The following is a 22,830-nucleotide window of genomic DNA, read 5'->3' as shown; positions in this document are numbered from 1 at the left end:
CCCACCCCATGACTCGTGGTACGCAGGTTCAAACCCGGCGGAGGTCGTCGAATTTTTAAGGGGGGAAAAATTCAGGGAACAAGTCCTCCGGGAGGGACTTTAAGCCGTGTGTCCCGTGTCGTAGCTTTATGGCACGTAAAAGAACCTCATATCTCCAAAGGAGATCACTGAGCAAAATTCCAGGACGTTTCCCACCCAACAGTAGTATCTAATGCCTCTGATAGATGGGGGAAGCATTATAGATACGGCCAAGCTAGTGGAGGCCGAACTCACTGGCTCGGTCAGGACTGATGGTACACACCAATATCGGTAGGGTATAGAGACTGGTAGAATATCATAGAGAGAAGCACAATGGACCAATACTGGTCTAAGTGCATGGGGAAACCCACCCTCTCCAGTAACTAATTAACTAACTAGTGATATGACTAGGATAGTGAATTGTGTACTTTTTTGGCCATCTTGGACAACCCTGATTTAAATGGATTTTCCCCTGTGAAAAATACTGAATAATTTAACATTTTTGCAACTTCTGATGCCTGTTCCCTGTCTGAGGTAAGATTAGTTACATTTTACCACAAATTTTCATACTTTGCACTTAAATTTATAAAAGATATATTCAAAAATAATTCATCACAGTGGGTATTGAGAGTTACTTAACATACTAGCAGCAAAAGGGTTAATGTCAGATACCAAGTTTCACACCCATACAAAACTGCAGGAAAAATTATAGTTCTGTAATATTATATATCATATCCTATCACTAATGAACTCTACCCTCATAACTTTTGATACAATTCTCTTATGTACAAAAAAAGACCTGTGCCTAATTCATGATTCTCGTTCCCCTTTCCATAGAAAAACGTGTATTCTCCTGCTGGTTCAATGCCATCCCTGTCCCATATGACTTCCTGTACTCCCAATAAATTTAACTTACATTTTGATATTTCTCTTGCAACTATTATGAACAAACCTGCCCTGTATATACTCATGTTCCAGGTACTAAATCTCATATCCACTGTCCTTAGCTTACGTCATTTAGCCAAAGAACCTCCCCAAGTCCAAGGCCCTTTGTAACTATTTTTTATGCTGAGGAGTAGTTAGCCTCATGTCCAGCCCCCAAGCTGGAGGAAAACCCCTTGTCGGCTGTCCATGACTGCTTATTCAATATATTTGCAGCTACCCTTTATATCTGGAAGCCATCACCTCCATCTGAAACCCAAGGATGCCATACCATGGTGACAAGAGAACCATTTAACTTGGTTATCCTGCACTATGAAAATATTGCACATATTTTTCTTGTAACATGTTCATATGTATAGTTGTACAGTGAGCTGTGCATCATGGGTTAGCTGAACTTAATGGGAGAAATTTTTAACTCAGCCTGAACTAGAGCTCACAATAAATCTCTGGGTGTTCATCAATTTATATATATTTTCAGGCAAGCTTCTTCATAGGTTTGTAAAAGAACTAAACATTATTCTTTGTCATATGTGGTGTGACAAAGTTCATGAACTCATCACGGCAAAAGTGTTGTATACCTCATTGCTGAATATCACTGTGGTCACCGTCAAAGTACTACCCTTGGGAAGCTATGCACCGATGCAAGCGCTAGTCCACCCTTCAAAACAATTTTGGAACTGGTTTAGTGGAATGGCCTTCAGAGCTGCTGTCATATTACTCCTGATGTCATCAGTGTCATCAAAATGTCTCCTTTCAGTATTTCCTTTATCTTCAGGAACAGAAAAAGTCATTGGAGGCTAGATCCGGTGAATAGGGAGGGTGTTCCAGCACAGTTATTTGGAACTACAAGTAATTACAAGACTATCGCTAATCTCCACACTTTACAAATCACCACAGCACCTGCTAAGCCTTTTATCAGTCTGCTGTCTCTCCATTGGCCATTCCCTGGCAACAGCTTCATGCTCAGGATCCATCTTCACAGCCACTTCTGCAGAACTGAAACTCTCAACTGGCAATTAACTGGGTTGCCCCAATTTTCTTCAAGATAACTCTTTTGCATGGACCAAGTAGAAAACACCATTTCCAACAGTAACTGTTGTTGTAGAGTCATGTTTACCGCACTGTTGTATAGCAATAGCTATTGTCACATTGTTTTGAGGTCTTTGCCTAGCAATGGGTCTATATGCCACATTATGTTATTTTCTCTCCTCTATCCAATTACTTCCTATATTTCTATTGTCTCTCATTTAACTCTGTACCGTATTCCACCTAGTCGGCCATAAACACCTCCAAGAACTAAGTTTCTCAGTACTCAATTCACTTCTTTTTTGTGGTTCATTATTCAGCATTCTACTGCACAAATTAATACACTCATAAATGAATGCATGTCATTTAGTTCTTTTACTTATTCCCTACCCCATAAAATCAAATGCAACATCCTTGATGTTACTTAAGCTGTTGAGTTCTCCTGCTGGCCTCTTACCTTAAGCCAGCTGCATTTATTACAGAATGAAAGTACAGTAGAACTTGGTTATAACGTCATCAAAGGGACCTAAAAATAGTGTCGTTATAAACGAATGTCGTTGTAACCGAAATGGGCACTTCCACAGTAGCCTTATGTCAGTCACGTAAAATTCTACCAAAAACCGAGTTAAAATGTTGCATTTTTTAGTGAAATACGTAGTTAAGTACAGACTAACATAACATTAACGTGGAATTGCCCAAATGTGTAATATCAAAGACATATTACAGCGCTTTTCACTGACAATACACACCGCACTAATACTGTATATTAAAGGTAGGCCTACTCACCAAATTACAGTAGATTACATCAATTGTTGTGCCTTACTGTACCTAGATACGAGTACAGTAATCAGTTATCTTCATCTGTTTCCTGTTACTTGCCCAATACACACTTTCTAAATTACGTTCAATGTCCATATCAGAGAAATTCAGGAATGAAAATGACGTTACATACGAGGTTGATGCATTTGTGCATGTCGTACTAAGCAAGGTATAAAAACAGTTGCTTTATGAGGAATTAGTTCGTACCATTGAATATTTGACGCAATAGACAAGGTGTCGCAGAAACCGATGTTGCTATAACCAAGTTTTACTGTATTAAAAATCATTGCAGTGTTTTTTACACATTCATTTTCTATTGTGTCTATATTACTGTTATTTGCAACAGCAAAACAGTATCAACTCATTTATAATTTTATATCAAAGCATACAGTGTTTTGTACAAGTTTCAGCTCATGTACAGCACATTAAACTGGCCAGCATGAAGGGGTCTCTGTCTTCATAACCATTAGCCTTCTGGTGGAAAATAATCTTGGCCACTCTAATGTTCGCTTAACAGACTGAGAGAAAAGAAGCAGGCCAAGAATGGAGGATCATGTAACTGTAACTTATTTACACAGCATAGCTAGTGCTGTTAGGGTAGTCATAGTGGCCTCTGTAGTCTAGGGGTAATGTATCCCACCTCATGACTGAAGGTACGCGGGTTCAAACCCGGCAGAGGTCGTGGAATTTTTAAGGGCAGAAAAATTCAGGGAACAAGTCCTCTGGGAGGGACTTTAAGCTGTGAGTCCCTTGTCGTAGATTTACGTCACATAAAAGATCCTCATGTCTCTAGGAGACCTCTGAGCAAAATTAGGCAACAATTTCCCGCCCAAGTAGTTTCCAATGCCTCTGGTAGATGGGGGAAATATCAGGTACGGAGGGCCGACCTCGTTGGCTGAATGGGGCTGATAGCACGCTCCAGTACCGGTAGGGTATGGTGACAGTAGAAATTAAAGGGGGATGCACAATGGACCAATAACTGTTCTAAGTGCATGGGGAAACCCACCCCCTCTAATAATAATAATAGGGTAGTCATATAAAGTAAGCTTATTATAATAAAACAAATGTGAGAAAAAAGAAGCATGAAAGCCTTACAAACTTTATTCAAAACTGAAAAATGGCCAGTCTTTATATAAGGTAAAAATCAATAAAAATCACAATTTCATTTTCTGTCATTCTATAATGACAGCTGTAAATACAAAGAATGTTTATGTTCAAATTTAAACCTAACACTGCATTCCAGTTTGCTTATAACTATAATACAAGCATTTAATTTTATATATATCTGGGAACAGTGTAAATGTGAAACAAAAGAATCTTTTACTCTTCCATACACTGCTGTTCATTACAACACATAGATAGGTACACAAAAACAAACACATATACATTTTAATAAAATTAACATTAGAAAGACCCTTCTTTAAACAAAACATTTGCTTCAGATGGCAGAGACAGCTGCCAATATAAGCTCTCACATCATTTCAGAACTGTAACTTCAGTAAAACACCAGACACTTACATCATTGGGCTGACTGGACCAGATTCCCTTTCCACAGCCTTGAATATGTTGGAAAGTTCATCAACTAGAGTCTCATAGCGATATGCTACTCGTATGTCAGGGACGTTTGTTCGAGTGATGTCGTTACCAGCTACACCTTCCTTGGTATAATTTGGTCCTAACCAATATTGCTTCATCTGTGGACAGGTTTAAAGAACCAACAAGATAGTAAGTTGAAAGCCTCAGATATGCAGAAGTTAAATTAATGATACAAAATAATTATATTTCTTCATGTGATGTCATTACCAATGACAAGTTCCTTGGTATAGTTTTGAGAATGACCTCTGAAGCTGAGACTTGTAGCTAAAAGTCATAAGACATTGTACATAATTTATAATAATTATCTGCAAGGTTGAGAGAGACTATATACTGTATTACTTTGAATTATTATATTATATTCAACACATCAAAATAAAAGCCAAAGAAAATTTTCGTACAGCCATATTGTTATTTTACATTCTAAAAAAATATTAGCCTAACAAAAGTTGCATATTTTCCACAGTCTGTTACCAAACATCATTTCAGGCCTGGTGGCACTCTTACCTCTAGAGGCTGAACATCCATCATGTTATTATAAGGGAGAGTCAGTAAATAGGTCACAAATGGATATGAAACGTAAAACATGTGATGTTGAAACCTGGAATAAACATGCATCTCTCAACATATCCTCCACCAACACTGATACACTTATCCCACTGCTTTAGCAATGTGTCAAAAACCCACAGCATAGGATTGTTCTCTCAGCCACCTAAACACCTGGTCAGGCATTATTTGTGACTTTTGAACGTCCTTGAGGGAATTTCTTGACCCAGTTGTGAACTGCTTTATATGACAAACCCTTCCCACCATGAACAGGAAACATTTCTTTATGAATATCCCTTGCATTGAGTGCTTTTCCCTACAGAAAATGCACAACACAATGTTGCTTTTCGCTAGTACACTCCTCGATCACAGTCAACATTTTGACTACTGAAACCAACCTCTGAACATTCGCATGCATGTCTGCTACCTAGTGATACAACTATTACGTCCATTACAGCTACTTTACTTCCATTTGTGACCTATGAAATGATTCTCCGTCATAGTAACTGTAGGCCATACACAGAAACATGAATGCATGTGCGTACAAACATGCTTGAAGATGCACTCGTACATACATACAGACAGAAGTGCATATTGACGTGTACAGACAAAACTGTGTGGGCACACAGACAGGCAGCATGGTGAGCTCTTAAGTCTATGTTCCTTTTTCTTTTTTTTTTGCGGGGGGGGGCTTAAGGAAAGAAAGTAGGCCAACATTCATTTTGAACTTTTATGAACATAGTCAGTACACTTATATGTATAAACCCATTAATCCTATTCACGTTTTTCAATTCTAAAACTCAAGGGAAATTCAGTAAAAACTGAATGGGTTATGTAAGAGAAAATCAATCTCATCTCTAGATATGCCCAAACGGTAAACAAGCTTTTTTCTAAAAGTATGACACAATATCTGTAAATTCACAATTCAGAAAAATCAAGAACCAACAAAAGCAAATATGATTTCAGTAATGCTAAATGACCATAATTGTAATCTTGAGGATGACAATTATGATAATGATGGTCTGCATGGTGGTAAGTACAGTAATGAATAATGATAATTATACTGTTCATATTAAAAATATTTCCTATGCATGCCTGACTTACTCCTGTGCTCATGCTCTGTGAGAGAACCCACTCATGAGGACACTGTCGTAAGAGCTCAGCTTCTACACATTGCTGCAACACAATTTATACAACCAACTTTCACATTCATATCTTGTTGGGGAAGTATCCTGAGGACAATGTTGCACGCAAACTCACCCATGTCCTATGTGCTGCAATACTATATTTATACAAGTGACTCTAGCACTCATACCTTGTGGGGAAATCCACTCATGAGGACACTGTTGCGGGCTAGCTCACACATGTCACATGAGCTCAATTTCCAAACCTGTGCTGCAATACTGTACTCCTCCATCAGAGGTTCCTGCAACATTGACATGCCACACTCTTAACATCAAAACATTTGTCAAGTATATAGAAAATGAAGTAACACTTAAGGAGGAGAAAAGTTTATTCTGAACCAGTACCAACAGCAGAAGCCTCAACAGCTCAGTTAGTACAGTGACTGGCTATGGGTTGGCTGACCAAGATTAATTTTGTGGTAGATGCAGGGAATTTCCTTTTGCCACTATGTCCAGACTGGTTCTGAGGACCAACAGCCCTTCACTTATGGGTACTGAGAATTCTTTTGAAAGGGATAAAGAAGCAGTTAACCTCAGTGTAGTACCAATGTTAGAATGTGTGCCATCATATTTCCATTCTCCCATAAACCTTGGTGATGTGCTCAATTAAGCACAGGGATTCCAATGTCAACACTTTCATGGTTCTTAATTAAGCACAGCGGCAATTTTAAGTTTTATGTATTCTTTTTAGCAAATAATTTATTTGAAACAAATGTTGTACAATGAAAAAATTGGCCTTATATACAGGAAAGCACAAGCAAATTAAAAAGCTGTTCAGGAAAAGTACTGGGAACCACAAAACACAGGCCAATAAAACAACATTGGAATGTACTGGACATGAACAGATTCTCTTTTGATGCTACTGCTGATGTGTAGAAACAGTCCAAAGTCGCTTACCTTTGTGAAGTGAAACTGTAGTGGGTCATCGGTGGAGAGACTGACAATCAGCCCACGGGCCAGATACTCAGGTAATGGGTTGCGATGGTAGTTGAGAAACAGAGAGTTGTTACTAAGGGGTGACATTGCAATGCCAATCTGTGCCAGATAGTACAGATACTGTAGCACAGGCACCTGAAATATACAAGGACTCAGTTGCTTTCAATACCTGAGCAGTTCAAAAAGTAAGGTAATACAGTTTTTGTGAAGACTCTAAATTGTACCATTACAACATTATACAAAATAGAGATACATATTTTACTACTTTTCAACATAGTCATCATGCCTATTAAGACACTGTCCACGAGATCAGATTATTCATACCCTAGCAATAGAAATCTGGACTCCACCCAACAGCCAATGATGCAGTAAAAGCACTTCAATACAGATGCTGACTTTCAACTTGCAGAGCACTGTTGGCAGCTGAGGTCAATGGAAGGGTGTGGATAACCTGATCTCATGGTGGGGCAAATGCCTTAACAGGAAAGGTGACTATGTCACAAAATAGTGTGATAGGGGTGTCTGAAATCCATGAAGCATCAGGAGGTTGGGACAACGTAAATATTATGGGATGCCCATTATTAAACAATGCTACATTGCACCAGCAGCCTGCAAAAAATGTATACACAACAGTCAGAACATTTTCAGAAACACTGTCACCCCAGTTCTCTTGAGGGGGTGTACAAGGAGCATGTGAAACCCTGAGAGCACTTCTGCTGCAGTGGAATGGCATGGCACTAAGAAGAAGAGTCATGCGTAGGGAAGTGCAGAGGTCAAGGGTCACCAGCAGGCAGTCAATTCCTAATAGCTGTAAATAGAAGGAAGTTATGTCTAATATACTGATATCCAAATGGAACCCAGTGTTTCCATTTCATATGACACAAGAGTAAAATAAGTGCCTTTGTCACAGTGAGCTGTCATAATCTTACAATTAAAAGCTTTTTCACAAAAACTGGGTTTTATTATTTTCAGATGCCCCTTGTCCTTAATAAATTACACTTCATGTTAAGAAAGTCGTCTTCTGGGTTTTGGCGCCAGGTATTCTTCGTTTTGATGTTTCGGAGGAACATATCACCTCTGTCTTCAGAGCAGGTGAATGGCTTGTGAATGCAGAGAGCAGTAGCTGTAATGATTAGGAAGTGAAAGGCGCTGCTTTATATAGGAAGTAGGCAGGGGGGGTGGTTAGGGAGAGCAGACCAATAGGAGCAGTGGAGAGCGATTAAGGCCATATATGGTGTTGGTGCTAAGGGGGACAAAGAACGGCCAGTGAATCCAGGAAACTGGAGGTCAATAGCACTTGGAGGTTGCGGTTAGACAAGAAGAACCGGTTGGCTGGGGACAGGCTACTGACGTCGACATGATTACAGGGGACAGGCTACTGACGTCAATGACATGACGAAGAACTGGGGTGGCTTGTTGGAGTTCTCTTGAGGGAAGAGATGAGAGGCTTCCATGACTTGTTGAGACAGAACCCTGTTTCTTTGTTCATGTCAGTAGCCTGTCCCCAGCCAACCAGTTCTTCTTGTCTAACCACAACCTCCAAGTGCTATTGACCTCCAGTTTCCTGGATTCACTGGCCGTTCTTTGTCCCCCTTAGCACCAACACCATATATGGCCTTAATCGCTCTCCACTGCTCCTATTGGTCTGCTCTCCCTAACCACCCCCCCTGCCTACTTCCTATATAAAGCAGTGCCTTTCACTTCCTAATCATTACAGCTACTGCTCTCTGCACTCAAAAGCCATTCACCTGCTCTGAAGCTGGAGGTGATACGTTCCTCCGAAACGTCAAAACGAAGAATACATGGCGCCAAAACCCAGAAGACGACTTTCTTCACAGTCATCGCCGTGAAAACCTCAAAACTTACACTTCATGTTGTTTACATACTATACCCCACCTTGCGCAGCAGCAGACCATGAGAGATGTTCTCAGCCATCATGAACCCACAAACGAGATGCTGAATAGGACCTGCCTCACCACAGTGTGGGCGCAACACAAATGTGTTCAATCCTTGTTCCCTTGTTCCATGAAATGTAAACAAACGGTTACAAAAGTGTCTTAGAAAAGCATTATGTAACTTTTCACTGAGAATGCACTTATGTTTACATGTAGATGACCATCTTCATTCTGAATGCCTGTCAGTTGCTGCTACTTGTGTTTATTTACTGCAAGTAAGGTGAGACTTTATGCTCCTTTCTGTAGGTCATTACATGTGTAAAAAGAAGTTGTTCCTCCATATGTATCTACTTGTTATGAGAAGGAAATCATTGGAAATATAAAAATTTACTCAAATTGTGAACTGATACTACGTCTGAATTTGGTCATGAGTTTTAATTATCAACTGTCCTAATAAAACTTATAAATTAATTTTTTCCTAATTTTCACATACTTAAACTGTGTGATATTTTATCCATGGTTGCTCATCATCAGGAGCACATCATAACATGAAACCATTTAATTACATGCACTGTAAGAATATCACATGTTACATAACTAGCTGATCTACCCAGTGTTGCCTGGGCAAATTGCACGTGTGTAATTTGTTGTAAGTGTTAATATACTGAAAAGTTGTAATGTTGATTTTGATGATACTAATATTAAGCATCAGCTGTAAGGAAATTAACTAACCCACTACAATTATGAACAGTGTGATGGTAGTCTACATGCTCAATTTAATAATCTGAATGCAGTGCTGCCAACCTCATAATTGCCACTTTTCATTCTATAATTATTCCAATGTTTAATAATACTAATTAATTTTCCCTTAACCACTTATATTTGAGTGTGGTCTTTGTAGTCAGTACAGTACTAATTGTAAAAGGTAAGGATATACTTTTCTACAACAAAATATAAATCCTCACCTTTCCAAATTTTCAAACTTTTAAAACTTGTTTATTTTGAAAATAAAAATGGAATATCTCAAAAACAGACATATGGAGTAAGAAGGACGATTTTTTGTTTCTCTCATCTCTACTGAACTAAAAAAAACCCTCAATGTTTTAGGATGAATGGTTCTAAAGTAATAAGCAAAAAACTGCTATGGAGGAGGGCTTAAAAATTTCTGGGCATATTTGAACTAAAACAATTGAGTTTTAAGTGTCCCAGTCCTGTGAAGGAGGTCTCCTACCACCATATATCACTTGGGAAAAATATATGGAATAATGTGAAAATGTGTACAGAACAGACTCACTTTTCTTTATATGTGGGTTACTTCAAAAGTCATGGCAACATAATTTTCTGAAATTTCGAAACCTCCAAATTTGTCGAGACAGCAACATGCCGCTAGATGATGTGGAAGTTCAGGGACAACGAAGCGAGTCCGGCGCAAAGTCAGTGTGATCATAACCTTCGTCGAGAATGAATGTTAGCCGGCTGGGACAGGGTTATTACATGAAAATAGCAGTGTTTCACAGCAGAAATGTGACTGAATGTCACTCAGAGCTTGTGGAAGCTCTGGGTGATCGTGCTCTACCACACAGAACTGTTGCAAGGTGGATAGAAGGATTCCAACGTGGAAGAGAAGCAAGTGCCAACTTGCAACATAGTGGACATCCTGTATCCGTTCCTACCGATGTTTCTCGTGCGGTGATCGCCCAGTGCATGGAGGAAGATAGTTGCTGGTCTCTGAAGAAGTTAGAGAGACATACAGGGATTGACAAGGCAACTGTGCATCGAATTTTAACAAACTCACATTGAATTTTTTGAGGATTAAAGAATGAAAAAAAAAACAGTCATTCTGTAATGTGCAATTTTTCTTGCCTACTATACTTACGCCCCTTCACATCTACCTGATCGGAGGGGTATATCATGCCCTTTCATAAGTAAATTTTTAACTTTCTTCACTGTAATGTGTTTGCCCCCAAAAAAATTAGTTGCCATGACTTTTGGAGTAACCCATGTAGATATACAAACACTGAGGAATCATCTGAGAGACTCCAGCACATCACTGAGCCACATGCATCTCATTCTTCTGCAGGTTCAATGTGTGCGCATGCATGTATCTGTATATAATATTCCTACAATGTGTTATTCGGTGGTTTCAAGACATTCCTTTATAATGAACAGATGGGTTCAAAACAGAAGGGAAAGGACATGAAAATTCATATTAATAGTAGTTATATTGGACACTTGATAATAAGGACTTCTGACATGAAATACAACAGTAATGACAGCAAGTTTAAGTAATTTCATAGTGTTTAACTAATTTTGAAAAAAGTTAGGAAAGGTAATATATATTAACTGACCTGAAAAAAGTGTTAATGTAAAGGAACAGTTTTTGTTTGTAAGGTCTTTGAAGCCCACTGCAATATCATTGGTTACTTGTATGTTATTGCCACTTCTCTTATCATGCATTACGTGTTATACAGTTATTGTTATTGTTATTGTAGACTTCTCTGTTACTGATTTATGAAGTTTTAACTTCTTGACAAAGAAATTAAAAGACACCTTCTTAAGCATCTCTCTGTCAAAGTTTGAGTCCTGTATGGAGTTTCAAGTTGTAAAGGAAAAACTTTCCACAGAATTCTGCACCTCCTTTCAGCAGAGCAGGACAGTATCTATTGCATGAACCTGTCAAATTTTTTACTTCTTCTACATGTGCAATGAATTGTAATGTTTCAAAATAATTCTCAAATTTACATGAAGATATTTCACCAGAAAAAAGTCAAAACAAAAATAAGTATTCAAATCAACATTATTGTGGCATTAATATTCATGACAATAGTTTGAACTGAAAAGGATATGAGAAATTTACCTGCGAAAGTGATTGAGCACAGTGAGGTTGGCATATGTGTAGTACTGATAGTAGGCATATGGTGGGTTCTCTTCATCACACCACTGTTCTGGCAGTGTCACATCCTTATCAAACAGTGGATTTTCTGGCTTACTCTCATCATCCACGGAATCAAACCCCACCACCTACATGCAACACAGACTTGAATTAATGATGGTATAGACATACATATGTGACATAAGCGACCTCCATGGTCTAGGGGTAACGTTCCCACCTCATGACTCAAGGTATGCGGGTTCAAACCTGGCGGAGGTCGTGGAATTTTTAAGGGTGGAAAAATTCAGGGAACAAGTCCTTTGGGAGGGACTTTAAGCTGTGGGTCCTGTGTCATAGATTTACGGCACGTAAAAGATCCTCATGTCTCTAGGAGACCTCTGAGCAAAATTGGGCAACAAGTTTCCCGCCCAAGTAGTTTCCAATGCCTCTGGTAGATGGGGGAAATATCAGGTACCGAGGGCCGCCCTCATTGGCTGAACAGGGCTGATAGCACACACCAGTACTGGAAGGGTATAGCGACAGTAGAAATTAAAGGAGGACGCACAATGGACCAATAACTGGTCTAAGTGCATGGGGAAACCCACCCCCTCTAATAATAATAATAATAATAATAATAATAATACACATGTGACATAACAAATCACTCACAGTAGTCCACTGTAGTAATATCTCAAAATACAAATGCTCTAGTTTAGAATTACTGTGGACCACTTTCTGAGAATTAATATAAAATAGATTGAGAAAATGATTAGTTATCAGCTATAAAGTTATTCTCATGTTTACTTTGCAAAACATTCAAGATTACCCTACATATTGGAATTATCTTACCTTTACATTGTATGATTGTGAAACATCTCTCACACTTTTGCATGCATATGTTTCCATCTTAAATGCAACTTATTATCTAGTCATCCTTTTTTCCCACTACATGTTTTGGTTATATACAGCCATCATCAGGTGTCTTTATCTTGCCAAAATTGTTGCACTGTATGTCAAAATTATGTATCGTGTGTGAACACGATATTTCCTAATTAAAATAAATTAACCTTAATGACAATCAATTAAAATTAATTAACATCCCAATGTTTTCCATGTGGTCATCGTCTGTCCTTTAAAAGATATCTGCTTGAGTGTCTACCTTTTTGGATTTATTTGTGTGGCATTCCCTTTGCAGCATGGGTCTTATGTGTGTTGTTTGTGCAGTTCATAAGGACGTTTATGTAATGTTATCAGTTTTGTTATGCATGCACAATTTGCTGTAGATATTATCTACATACACAGGCCAATTAACAACATAACTACTCTGGCAGCATGGAAGAACCTACAGCCAATGGTGCACACATAACAAAACTGATAACAACATTGCATAAATATCCTTATGAACTGCACAAACAACACATATAACACCCATGCTGCACAAATAAATCCAAAATGACACTCAAGCAAATATCTTTTAAACGAATGGATGACAACCACAATAAAAACACTGGGATGTCAGTTAATTTTGATATTTAATTGAGGTTAAGGTTAAAAGCACAATAGATCACTGTAGGTCGTGGTGCAAGGGCCAAGAAGGCCCACCCCTTATACATTCATTCATTCATAATTAAGGTTAATATAATTTAATTAGGAAAATACTATGTTCACACATAGTTTGACATATGGTGCAACAATTTTAGCAAGCCAGAACACACCTGATGATGGCTGTATATGGCCAAAACATGTAGTGAGGAGAAGGGCAATTAAATAATAATTTGCAATTAAGACAGAAATATACATGTGAAAATGATATACTAATGCAACAGGATGCTTAAATACAATATTATAATCTTTCACACTGGAGGGAAAACAAAAATAGCAAACAAATGAACACCAAGTGTTAAGATAAATATGTTGACTTATGATAGATTCAAGAAGTGGGAAGTGTAGGCTGTTATAAAGAACCTTAATTGTATGGTATTTCTGCACTCATTATGTGTGCTGTATATTTATTGGTATTGATCTATATATATACACGAGTATATATATGTCATGATGTATTCCAAATCCTACTATCATTTAACAAATCTTGGACCTAAGCAATGCTGGTTCCTGGACTAGGTCAAAAAAGAAATGCCAGCTTAATTTACTTAATTTTGGCTGCCATAATTTTCAAAATAGTCTCCTTGGGAACATACATAGTGATCCCATCATTCTTTCAATGCTTAAAAAGCACCATGGAAGTCATTTTCCTTAATGCTGTCAAGTACCGCTTGCTATTTCAAAATGTCGTCCCTTCAGTTTCATTTTCAATTTTGGAAACAAAGCAAAATCACAGGGACTAAGTCCAGCAAGTAGGGAGGATGGGGAATGATTGCCATGTTGTTGTTGGTCACAAACTCTGTGGTTTTCAGGTACATGTGGGTGGGCACATTGTAATAAAAGGAGCCAGCTGTGGTTGCGCCAAAGTTCCTGTCTTTCTCCTTGCACATTTTCTCTCAAGGGTCTCAAAACATCACAGTAAAAGTCAGAGTTGACTGTAGTGTGAGGAGAAACAAATTCACAGTGAACAATCCCCTTCACATCGAAAGGAAACAATAATGAGTATGCTCTTTTTTTAAACTCTGGACCTGCTGCGGCTTTTTTTGCTCTTGGTGACTGTGGGTTCTTCCACTGCAACAACTGTTGTTTTGTTTCTGGATCATAACTGTAAATCCAACTTTCGCCCATTATGATCCTAGAGTTAAAAATTAGGTCCTCGTTAGTCTTCTCTCATAGCTCAAGACACATGTTTACGCACCGCTGCTTTTGATCATTTGTCAAGAGTCAGGAAACAAACTTTGCGGCAGTATGGCACATGTTCAAATTTTCTGCTAAGCTCTCCTGCCAAACTCCATCACTGATCCCAACAGTGTCTGCAAGCTCACGGATTGTTCGGCAATGGTCTTCATGGACGAGTTCTTGAACTTTTTCAACATTTTCTGTCGTTTTGCTGGTGCTTGGTTGCTCTGAACTTTGTCATCTTCAACTGACACCCCACCAGCCTTGAAATGTGAATGCCATTCAAAAACCAGCTTACAGAATGTTCTCCAAAAGCCTCACAGAGTATTTCAAGGGTTTTGGTAGCAGATTTACTGGGCTTCACGCAGACATGTTGCTCAATTTTGCCAACCATCATAGACAAAATGAAACACAAAGTTGAAAAAGCACTCATAAAAACAATGCATGTTCACAGCCCAGTGTCACATGGCAGACTGATGCAGTAGGCTTGGGGAAGTTTGACCTTGGTCTCCCTTCTCATCTTCTTTCACGGAGGCAGTTACATCAATAACATTCCAGGAACTTTCCAATAGCACTTTGTATATACATGCTGCAAAGCATGCAACATAAATTAATAGAAATGGATGTTTCAATGAGTAACAGTGGTGTTTTTCTAAAAGACAGTAACATTTTAAACAGATTATTTGTGAGTCATGTATGAATAATGTGTTACAGTGACTTTACCTCCATTAAATATGAGATATTATTTTAATATTAAGGCGTAAAATTGTCAGATAAAAATTGGTCCTGGTGTCAGGTGTTATTATTAGTACTCACATACTGCAGAAACATGTGGAGTTCTGGGTGGCTTTTTGGATTGTTCGTCACTTCGAACAGTGGAAGAAAGATGTTGGTCAAGTACTCCTGGAAGTTATCCATCAGCTTGTTTGACTTGAAAATGTCACTGCATGGATCGAAGCACAGATCATTAATGCTATCTGCAAGATCTCAGATACATGTATAGTCCTTAGCGTCAAGCCATAGAGGAGATACAGATGTATAGTTCATTACCTTCAGCACTGGATGGAAAGTGCTACCCAAAGTGTTGGGTAGGCCCAGAAATCATTCAAAAAGTGGCAATGAAATGAAAAATACTAAACTCTTGCTGTTCAATGTGTGTGTGTGTTGTGTGTGCTGTGTATTATATGTATTGCAAATTATTTGTTTCACTGACTGAGCTATCATGGTTCATATTTCAAGCTATAATTAGATGGTTTTGTGCCATAAGAACATTAAAAAATATTGTTCTAAATATATAAGGCCAAAGGAAAAATCTGCAAAACAACTATATTCTTACTCTCTTAAACTGTACATCACTAATATTTGTGTTTCAGAGAGTGAATGGTAGATCAGTTAGCCTCAGATATTTCTGTGCTTGCATCCAGAGCCAAAGTCATCTCTCTTATAAATAAGGGTATGAACAGAGGTTATAAAAATGGGAATAACAGTATATAACCACATACACCAACAGCACAGCATAATCAGTAACAGCATGGAATATTTTTAGTTACATTTTAAACGGTACAGCTGAAAACTGAATTGTGTAAGATTGGTATTTCTGATTAATTACCATACCAGGATTCATACATCTTGATGTTTGGTGAGATGGTGAGAACCAATAGGGAGTTGCTGTGGCATTGCCAACATGTTATTCCACACACATGTGTGTAGTAGCAGCAGCATTAGGAAACTTGTATCAGAACAGACTATACAGCAACAGAACTAACTATTTTGTACGAATAAGTGAATAAAACATGAACATGTAATATAAGGAAATGACAACATATCACTCTAATAATGTGACTTTTTAATCCAGAGAAGCAGTTAACAGCACACTGGTGCTACCTTCACCTTCACCTTCACCTTCACCTTCACCAGGACTGCTGTTGTCACTGCTGTAGTCATCACTTTCACTGTCTTCTGTTTTGTTAAGTTGATCATGATTGGCTACAAAATTTTGTCACATCCTAGTTCTTTTGCATAGTCATCCTGCAGTTTTACAGCACAATGTACACAAGAAGCCCAGTCCACCTGTGTCACCTTGTCAAGCTCTTCATTGACAAGTCTTTCCACATCTGAAATTTTGAATGCTTTTTCTTTTTTTGCAACTTCCATTTCACTCAATCCTACACAAGTTTGACAGGGTTATACTGACAGTGATATGGACAGATTTGTATGACTTGATGGTCCCTTTCATTGGAAAGCTGGTCAAGTTTTTACTGTTTTGTATTGTTCCTAAAAGGGAGCACTTGTTGCAAAAGTAAGAGAGAAATAAATTCCTCTCTGTTGCAGCCACTAAGTGATATTTTGTTTTCTGCTAGAGTTATTAGGCACCTTGTTTAATGCAACCTAGTGGTGGGTCACATTGTCCATAATTATTATACTGTTCTCTTTGAAGTAATTAATAAATCTATTTAGAAACCAATGGGAGGTTATTTCTTCATGACAGTCATGTGTTGATTTAGAACTCCCACTTGCTCTCAGGTATGAAACCCATATTAGCCAATCTTGAATGGCAAACGATAAAAGATGGTTTCCTTTGTAAGATTTGAGGCTTTCACGGCAGTGACTATGAAGAAAGCAGTCTTCTGGGATTTGGCACCATGTATATGTGGTGTTAACCGACGTTTCAGAGGAACGTATCGCCTCCATTTTCAGGGTAGAAGAAAAAAAAAATATAAGGATCTGCAAGCAAAGAGACCGTGAGAACCGGTAAAAGCTCATGGTCTCTTTGCTTGCAGATCCTTATATTTTTTTATTCTACCCTGAAGATGGAGGCGATACGTTCCTCCGAAACGTCGGTTAACACCACATATACACAGTGCCAAATCCCAGAAGACTGCTTTCTTCATGGTTTCCTTTCTCTGCAGGACTCTAAGCCCCCATTCCTAGTGGAATTCTGATAAATATATGTAACTGTATGATTCTGATTCACCCAAGTTTCATCGAGGTGAGATACCTGTCGGTTATCACCAAATTCCCTATGGCTGTGCATTGTTCACAAATATTTCAACCTTGCCACATCATCTCGCTTCCTGAGGAATTTATGTACATACTTCCCTGGTCTTGAGCTCATTTTTTGTGTTACAAAGACCAAAGAGGCCAACTGGTGTGATGTGAAATAACACACAGTTCCCCAAAGTCTGGATGAGATGAATAAAAAAGAGGTCCACCCTTTTTATCTGATATGAAAAAAATTGAAAGCTTGCATAAGACAACACAGATTGCTTAGAAAGCTGGAAACAAGCGACTGAGTCTTTTGGAAACTATGCTTCATCAAATACAAAATCAATCTTAGACTGTATCATGAATGCATTGTCCAAGAAGTGGTATAAAAATTACAACTGCATTGGATAAATATAAGCAACGATTAAAAGAAAAGCCATAAATTGCTAACCACATGTGCTATAAAAGTGGTGTTTGCTCCTACGCATTAAAGGAAAAAAACCATGACCATTCACCTAATTTTAAAATTCGCTTAGTGGTGGGTGGAGTCCAACTGGGTCCACTTCGCACGGCGGCCACTGATTGGCCTATTGTACCTGCCCCAGATGATTACGATGGAGAATTTGGTGGAATGAAGATTGGCAGGGGAAACCAAAGTACTCAGAGAAAACCTGCCCCAGCGCCACTTTGTCCACCACAAATCCCACTTGACCACACCTGGGATCAAACCCGGGCCGCCGTGGTGGGGAAGCCAGCGACTAACCACTTGAGCTATGGTGTGGCCAATGACCACTCATCGAAGTATGTGTTTTGTCTGAATTCATGAAAAGTTTGTACGACTGCACATATTTCATTTGAAACTCACAGCAGTGAACTTACATCAAGATTTGAATCCTGGCATAAGAGAATTACAATTACAGAACTCCTTCATAAATATGACAGACTATTTGATCAGACATGGCATCTGTTTTATAGTTTCCCACATCTGATATGTGGTCTCAAGAAGATACTGATGGAACCCTGCACTATACCAAGCAAACAATAATCTTCAACAGAAAAATGTGTGAAGCACTGGATGCACACTAGAGAACTGAATTCTGGTTCACAGTATATCCCAGTATTTTACTTTTGTATTTCTGTGATTAACACTGAATTAACTGGATGTAAAGAACTTTCAGATATTTAATTTTGGTAAAAATTTACCTTTTCTAGGCTAGCAGTTATGTAAAATGTAACTTCAGAGCCACAGGTTTCAGTGAGAGAGAGATGTTAGGCATCAGGACACTGTTTCTGTGACTGTAACTGCTTCTCCTATTTCACACATAATTCACCATTCTGCCTAACAGTGCATCGTTTCTGTTACTTACAACAGACGTGGAACCTGAATTAGCCAGCGCACATTGTCAGAGTACACATCTCCTTCTATCGCCCACTTTGCCAGTTTATCCCATTCCTCAGGGACTTTCCCGTAGACAGACAACCGTAACTCTGCATTCTGGTATTTGCTTTCCTCCAGATCTGACGAAACCTCCTACCAATTAATCACAATACGCACAATACAACCAGTCCATATACATCTCATGCTAACAAGTTCTATGAAAATATATAATACCTATTTTTCTTTAAGCTAGTCATTCTGTACACACATGCTAAAAAGATAATAAATTAATAATTCCACAAATTAGGACTGTCTTTGTGCAAAATATGATTATAACCTCTAAGTTTCAAACCACTGCCACATTTGCAATTTGTAATGCAAAATAGTTTGTAGATATGTTTATGATCTATAACCATACAAAATTTCATTATGTTTCTAGCAAACAAAAGTACTAACAGATTTGGTTTAATTACAACTGCTCTTTCCATTCATTATACAACACACCTCAAAAGAAATTAAATATTTTGTTAGTGGTGATCTATAAAGACACAAAATTTCAGTATCCTATGATATTCAGATGTGTCACTCCCAGCTGAAATGTTCAGATGAATATTGTGTTAACATTACTGTTCATAGAGAAATAAAAGGTATGAAGTTGAGTTGTGAAATATGATAACAGTTTTCCCAAAAATTAAGACACTAGGTAAAACATTATTAAGGGACTCGCCAACTTCTTTATCTATTTAATTTAGTTGAAACTTCTTAAAAGGAAGTGGCTTGAACATTTAAAGGGTTCACACCTCACACCTAAAATCTGTTAAAACAAAGACAGACACAAAGTGATAACCTATCAAAATAGTGAATTTGGCCTGCATAACTATGAGAATATTATCATCACATACCTTGATTATTCTGGCAAAATATTTTCCATTTAGGTAGTTGTCTGTCTTGAGAAATACTTCACGTAGTCTGCTCTCACCAATAGGATTGTATTTGGCATTGAACTTATCAAAACGATGGAATGTGTTACGGTCCTGCAAAATACATTTTTATACTTTTACATTTTAATACGTTAATTACATTTACCTGACTACTACTCAAGAAGAAGCAAGTCTGCTAATAACTTGAAATAACCACAAAGTCAGTGTTACTCTGTCCAATGCCTTTAAAGTTAATTTCTCACTGATTATGGCTTTGTGATGTATTAAAACATCCAGAGAGCTTTCAAAAGAAACACACCAAAAAGAACACCTTGTACAGGGATAGAAAGTGTTCAAGTTATGAAATCTGTCAGCATGTAGCATCTAACAGACTATGAAAGCAAATATATATGCACTGAATGTGATGATTTGGTTCCCTGCTTCAAGCAACTATACATTCAAAAAGCATTTTGAAAAGACAGCAAATTCATGTCATGTAGTGTATGTGTAGTGTAGTGTATGGAGGAACTGTTTTGGAAGAGACAGATTACTGATGATGATGAGTGTATGTAGAACTTTATTTATTTTATAACTGAGCCATTTTGGCGTGCATCATAAGAATCTAGTCTCAGCAGCATGAATCTTTCAGACTACTAAATAAACAGAGTGTTCCTAGTACATATATGAATTATTACTTATAAAGTGAACTGTCCTAGCAGTCATTCAATCTGTTATTTCATTTTGAGAAGCCTCCATAATAAACATGGAATGTTAATCTCCTATTATTTATAGTGAAGGCAGCAGCAACAGTGACCTTCCACTATGGGATTATTTTATAAACATTCACTTGAAGTGTGACAGAATAGAGCCCAGATGCATATGTACTCCAGGGTTGACGCAAAACACTCAATATACAGAGTAAAGAAAGACAGTGTGATCCTTCGTACCATATCCCTTATATATGGAGATTATTGAACAGTCTGCTGCAAGTCATTAAGCCAGTCTGTGGGAAGGGAAACAGCTCCTGGCCTGGTTCTGACCCTCAGCAAAATCAACAAGTCAAAACTAAAACCTGCACTAATCAAAGCAGCTGCTAGAAATACTCAGTTATTATGTGCACATTCCTAGAACCTGGGTTAAACTGTTCAAATTCACACAGAAGTTCGGTTTTGTTAACATAACAAACTTGAAACTTGAGACATAAAATTTTGAACCCCAATGTCCTTTGCAAGCGTCTAGAGATTTTTGAAAGGAATGTTAAAATGTAGAACTGATTTCATCCATTTTCTTTCAGCGAGCACTCAGTGTTTTAATGCAGCTCATTGTCTGATAATGACCAGTAAGCCTAAATTTGTTTGCATCTGTATGAATAGTATTCTCTGTTTGTAACTGTAACATCCTGAATTTTAGGCTAAAATCTTCTTGTTACTTTCAACACAAATCATATACACTCACAGATCATACACATTCATTTCAATGCATAGGTCTTACATGTCATTTTGATATCAGAAGTGACTAACAATGTTAAAATAGACTTGCAAGGGCTTGGATTTACAGTTGACAAGCTTCATGGTAGCTCTTCCAAGATTTATTAGGTTATAATGAAAATAAATTGTACTTTACTGTCAATTATGCTAATAAGAGTCCAACTGTATGCTATCTGAGATTACACTGGCCAGGCCAAATGATCTGAACCAGGTTCTCAGATATTCTCGAGTACTTTATATACCAGTAATATCTTTACATTCATAATTCATACTTGTAACGTCTTTCCATTAGAACATACTAACATGAATCCAATTGACATGGTATGAATAACAGGTGATTACTTTTAAATTATAAGTATACTTTTAGTGAGAAACAAACACTAATATGCATGTGAAGATTGTCATAAATAATTTTTCACCTGCTTTTTGTCTTGTTTATTGAAACATCACTTTTTAATTAAAGTAATGCACCACATAATTTGAGAGTCTTAAAACACTGTGGCTTTAGCAAAAATCTGGGCATTTAACACATTCGTGACTCATTTTAAATGCTAGAGTTTTAAGCACAGGGTTGGGGTTTTGCACTACCTGAAGTAAGAAAATAATTTGGAATTATTGGGTTTCAGACTTTGTCCATTGTCCAGTATTTTAGAAATCACTAGAGAACACAATAATGGATTAGGGACAAGGTCCAAAAACCCAGTAATTCTGAGTAATAATTATCATCAGAACCATTTAGAATCTAAAATAGAATTATATACTACAAATGCCAGAGAGGAAAAAGCAAAATATCACACAAACTTCAGCAGACTCTGAGTGTGCAGTACCATGTGTATCACCCTTCAGGATGCACAGGACTCAATACAGAGGATATGAAAGTCTTCCTGTTCCTTTTAGTTACTTTGTACAACATTTTGTTGGGTATTTATTGTGTTACATACTGAAATTTTATAAAGTTTCTAGTTTCCCATTCAAGGACATATCATATCATTCTTGGGCATGGGAGTGACTGTACAGGTTGAGAATTTGCATCATGATCAGTAGGGCTCGGATTTCTATGACATGTCATATTTTTATCCTGGCATCTTTTCACATGTATAATTAAACATAAACACATTTCTGACTCTTGTGAACACGAAAATACGGTTTTTATTGGTCATATAAATGCATATTTGAACCATATTTTAGCTTTAGGTCATATTTGGGCCCAAAGTGATATAAAATCATATTTTTGGTCATATTTTAGGCGAATTTCACTTATTGCTCAGAAATATATTTGCAAGTATTGGCAACGATGTTATTTGGAACTTCATTTCTTAGAAATATTTGGCCTTGTGTAACGGGATTTGAAGGAATACTGTACAGTGTGAAGGGTAACGGTTCTTGACCTGGCGTAGAATCAACCACTTTGAAAAGAGAAATTGCCACCTCTGCCTCTGTCTGTCTGT

General features: G+C 37.8%; 1 protein-coding gene across 4 annotated transcripts in view; it reads right to left on the bottom strand.

Annotated features, from left to right (window-relative positions):
• Window positions 1–3,872: 3,872 nt before the first annotated feature.
• The window catches only part of LOC111865309 (AMP deaminase 2), a 117,909-nt gene continuing 98,951 nt past the window's right edge, over window positions 3,873–22,830 (bottom strand). For all 4 annotated transcript variants that reach the window (XM_023853213.2, XM_023853215.2, XM_023853214.1 and 1 more), the window contains 8 exons: window positions 19,878–20,009; window positions 18,965–19,128; window positions 15,429–15,555; window positions 11,817–11,980; window positions 8,961–9,081; window positions 7,026–7,199; window positions 6,260–6,370; window positions 3,873–4,499 (listed from right to left, as the gene is read on the bottom strand). In XM_023853213.2, coding sequence (XP_023708981.1) covers window positions 4,320–4,499; window positions 6,260–6,370; window positions 7,026–7,199; window positions 8,961–9,081; window positions 11,817–11,980; window positions 15,429–15,555; window positions 18,965–19,128; window positions 19,878–20,009 — 1,173 coding nt within the window. In that variant the 3' untranslated portion in view covers window positions 3,873–4,319. The remainder of the gene's footprint in view (window positions 4,500–6,259; window positions 6,371–7,025; window positions 7,200–8,960; window positions 9,082–11,816; window positions 11,981–15,428; window positions 15,556–18,964; window positions 19,129–19,877; window positions 20,010–22,830) is intronic.

The sequence above is a fragment of the Cryptotermes secundus genome, unplaced genomic scaffold, assembly GCF_002891405.2.
Source record: "Cryptotermes secundus unplaced genomic scaffold, Csec_1.0 scaffold3651, whole genome shotgun sequence".
Classification (NCBI taxonomy): Eukaryota; Metazoa; Arthropoda; class Insecta; order Blattodea; family Kalotermitidae; genus Cryptotermes; species Cryptotermes secundus.
Note: the sequence above shows the minus strand (reverse complement) of the source record. Positions and strands in the feature narration are given on the sequence as shown.